Consider the following 5,000-nt stretch of genomic DNA (forward strand, 5'->3'; position numbering starts at 1 on the left):
GACCACTACACACAAATTACTGACCACAACACACACACACACACATTACTGACCACTACACACACACACACTAATTACTGACAACTACACACACACACACTAATTACTGACCACTACACACACACACACACACTAATTACTGACCACAACACACAGACACACACACACTAATTACTGACCACTATACACACACACTAATTACTGACCACAACACACAGACACACACACACTAATTACTGACCACTACACACTCACACACTAATTACTGACCACAACACACAGACACACACTAATTACTGACAACTACACACAGACACACACACACACTAATTACTGACAACTACACACACACACTAATTACTGACCACCACACACACACACACACACACACACACACACACTAATTACTGACCACCACATACACACACACACAGACACTAATTACTGACCACTACACACACACACACACACTAATTACTGACCACTACACACTAATTACTGACTACTACACACACACACATTCACACTAATTACTGACCACTACACACACACACACACACACTAATTACTGACTACTACACACACACACTAATTACTCACCACCACACACACACTAATTACTGACCACTACACACACTAATTACTGACCACTACACACACACACACACACACACTAATTACTCACCACTAGAGAGAGACACACACACACACACACACTCACACACACTAATTACTGACCACTACACACTAATTACTGACTACTACACACACACACACACACACACTAATTACTGACTACTACACACACACACTAATTACTCACCACCACACACACACTAATTACTGACCACTACACACACTAATTACTGACCACTACACACACACACACACTAATTACTCACCACTAGAGAGAGACACACACACACACACACTCACACACACTAATTACTGACCACTACACACTAATTACTGACTACTACACACACACACACAGACACACTAATTACTGACCACTACACACACACACACACTAATTACTGACTACTACACACACACACTAATTACTCACCACCACACACACACTAATTACTGACCACTACACACACTAATTACTGACCACTACACACACACACACACTAATTACTCACCACTAGAGAGAGACACACACACACACACTCACACACACTAATTACTGACCACTAAACACACACACACACACAAACACACTTACACACACACTAATTACTCACCAGTTCACACACACATACACTAATTACTCACCAGTTCACACACACATACACTAATTACTCACCAGTTCACACACACATACACTAATTACTCACCACTACACACACACACAAACACTAATTACTCACCACTACACACACACACTAATTACTCACCACTACACACACATACATAAACACTAATTACTCACCACTACACACACACACACACACTAATTACTGACCACTACACACACACACACACACACACACACACTAATTACTCACCACTACACACACACACACACACACACACACTAATTACTCACCACTACACACACACACACACACACACACTAATTACTGACCACTAAACACACACACACACACACACTAATTACTCACCACTACAGACACACACGCACATACACACACACTTATTACTCACCACTACACACACACACACAAACACACACTTACACACACACTAATTACTCACGTTGACACACACACACACACACACACACACACACACACAAACAAACACACTAGTTACTCACCACTACACACACACACACTAATTACTCACCACTACACACACACACACACACACAAACAAACACACTAATTACTCACCACTACACACACACACACTAATTACTCACCACTACACACACACACAAACAAACACTAATTACTCACCACACACACACACACTAATTATTCACCAATACACACACACACACACTAATTACTCACCACTACACACACACACACACACACACAAACAAACACACTAATTACTCACCACACACACACACACACTAATTACTCACCACTACACACACACACACACACACACACTAATTACTCACCACACACACACACACCACTACAAAGACATTTACTTTATGAATCTGATTTAAAAAATATGAAATCTTTAACAACTACAACAATAATAATAATAATAATAATAATATAAACTAAAACATGATTAATGATAATCTCACTGTTGTAATTCTCCTGAAGGTCGTTGCATTCTGTCAGCGTGTCAGCGATCTTCTCCTCCAAATCTACAACCAAGAAATAATCCCAGTCACTAGACTGTGTGTGTGTGTGTGTGTGTAGTGGTAAGTAATTAGTTTGTGTGTGTGTGTGTGTGTGTGTAGTGGTAAGTAATTAGTTTGTGTGTGTGTGTGTGTGTGTGTATGTGTGTGTGTGTTCTTACACCGATTCCGGCCAAGCAGTTCTGAAATCCTGTCTGATTTCTCATTTAGCTCCTTCTCGAGACCTACAAGCACAAATAACACACAATCACAATCTCAGTAATTAATTAATTAAATAGTTAATTTATTTATTTATTTATCAATTCATTTATTTATTTATTTATTTATTTATTTATCCATTGATTTAATCTAGCCATGGGGTCACGGTCCAGTGACTTCTGTGCCGGTCCCTATCCCAGATAAATAGAGAGGGTTGTGTCAGGAAGGGCATCCGGTGTAAAACATTGCCAAATTTAACCATGCGAATCATCAGTACTCTGAATTTCATACCGGTTCGGTCGAGGCCCGGGTTAACAACGACCGCCATCGGCGCCATTGACCTACAGGGCGCTGGTGGAAATTGGGCTACTGTTGGTGGAAGAAGTAGAGGAGGAAGGAGAGTGTGCAGACAGAGAGAGAAGAGGAAAGGTAAGAGTGTAGGACTGAGAATAGGAACTCTGAATGTTGGTACTATGACAGGGAAAGATAGAGAGCTGGCTGATATGATGGAGAGAAGGAAGGTGGATATACTGTGTGTACAGGAGACCAGGGGGAAGGGGAGCAAGGCTCGTAGTATAGGAGCAGGATTCAAGCTGTTTTATTATGGTGTGGATAGTAAGAGAAATGGGGTAGGTGTGGTCCTGAAGGAGGAGTTTGTGAGGAATGTTCTGGAGGTGAAGAGAGTGTCAGACAGGGTGATGAGTCTGAAGTTAGAGGTTGAAGGGATGATGTTGAATGTTGTCAGTGGTTATGCCCCACAGGTAGGTTGTGAGTTAGAGGAGAAAGAGAGATTCTGGAGTGAATTAGATGAAGTGATAGAGAGTATTCCCACGGGGGAGAGAGTGGTGATAGGAGCAGATTTTAATGGACATGTTGGTGAGGGGTGATGACAGGTGATGAGGAGGTGAGGGGCAAGTTTGGAGTTAAGGAAAGGAACCTTGAAGGACAGATGGTAGTGGACTTTGCTAAGAGGATGGACATGGCTGTGGTTAACACTTATTTTCAGAAGAGGGAGGACCATAGAGTGAATTACAAGAGTGGAGGTAGGAGCACACAGGTAGACCACATCCTATGTAGAAGAGGCAATCTGAAAGAGATTAGTGACTGTAAAGTGGTAGTGGGAGAGAGTGTAGCCAGACAGCATAGGATGGTGGTGTGTAGGATGACTTTGATGGTCTGTAAGCAGAGGTCAAAGATAGAGATAGAAAAGAAAACCAAGTGGTGGAAGCTGAAAAAGGAGGAATGTTGTGAGGAATTTAAACAGAAGTCGAGGCAGGCTCTGGGTGGTCAGGTTGTGTTGACCACTGATCAGGGAAGAAGGGTGCTGGGTGTGTCATCTGGAAGGAGATGGAATGAGGAAGTTCAGGATAGTATTCAGAGGAAGAGGTTAGCCAAGAAGAAGTGGGACATGGACAGGACTGAAGAGAATAGACAGGAATACAAGGAGTTACAGCACAGAGTGAAGAGGGAGGGGTCTAAGGCCAAGCAGAAGGTGTATGATGAGTTGTACACTAGGTTAGACATTAGAGATGGACAGAAGGACTTGTACAGGTTAGCTAGGCAGAGGGATCGAGATGGGAAGGATGTGCGGCAAGTTAGAGTTATTAAGGATAGAGATGGAAAGATGCTCACAAGTGAGGAGAGTGTACAGAGGAGATGGAAGGAGAACTTTGAAGAGCTGATGAATGAGGAAAATGAGAGGGAAAAAAGAATAGAAGGGGTGAACTCTGTGGAACAGAAAGTAGATAAGATTAGAAAGGATGAAGTCAGGAAGGCTTTGAAGAGGATGAAAAGTGGAAAGGCAGTTGGTCCTGACGACATCCCGGTGGAGGTCTGGGAGTGTCTAGGAGAGGCAGCAGTGGAATTTTTAACTAGTCTGTTTAACAGGGTTTTAGAGAGTGAATTAGTGTGGTTCGTGTATTAGTGCTGATCTTTAAGAATAAGGGTGATGTGTAGAGTTGCAGCAACTATAGGGGGATAAAGTTGATGAGCCATACAATGAAGCTCTGGGAAAGAGTAGTGGAAGCTAGGTTAAGGAAGGTAGTGGAAATTTGTGAGCAGCAGTATGGCTTCATGCCCAGAAAGAGCACAACAGATGCAATTTTTGCTCTGAGAATGTTGATGGAGAAGTATAGGGATGGTCAGAGAGAGCTGCACTGTGTGTTTGTAGACTTGGAGAAAGCGTATGACAGGGTGCCAAGTGAAGAGCTGTGGTACTGTATGAGGAAGTCAGGAGTAGCAGGAGGTGGGGTGGTGAGGTGGAGGTGGGACTGCATCATGGATCAGCTCTGAACCCCTTCCTGTTTGCTATGGTGATGGACCAGTTGTCAGAGGAGGTCAGACAGGAGGTAAAGAAGCGAGTGCAGGCAGGTTGGAATGGGTGGAGAAAGGTGTCAGGAGTTCTTTGTGATAGAAAAATATCAGAGAGAATCAAGGGGAAGGTGATACAAGACAGTGGTGAGACCAGCCATGCTGTATGGTTGAGAGACAGTGTCGCTGAGGAAGAGAC

General features: G+C 43.0%; 1 protein-coding gene across 1 annotated transcript in view; it reads right to left on the reverse strand.

Moving 5' to 3' along the window:
• Window positions 1-5,000, reverse strand: part of LOC131347123 (putative leucine-rich repeat-containing protein DDB_G0290503) — a 37,551-nt gene that overhangs the window by 25,795 nt on the left and 6,756 nt on the right. Inside the window, exons 9-10 of the mRNA XM_058381020.1 lie at window positions 2,455-2,517; window positions 2,237-2,299 (exon numbers count right to left, since the gene is read on the reverse strand). Coding sequence (XP_058237003.1) covers window positions 2,237-2,299; window positions 2,455-2,517 — 126 coding nt within the window. The remainder of the gene's footprint in view (window positions 1-2,236; window positions 2,300-2,454; window positions 2,518-5,000) is intronic.

The sequence above is a fragment of the Hemibagrus wyckioides genome, linkage group LG26, assembly GCF_019097595.1.
Source record: "Hemibagrus wyckioides isolate EC202008001 linkage group LG26, SWU_Hwy_1.0, whole genome shotgun sequence".
In the NCBI taxonomy this organism is placed as follows: Eukaryota; Metazoa; Chordata; class Actinopteri; order Siluriformes; family Bagridae; genus Hemibagrus; species Hemibagrus wyckioides.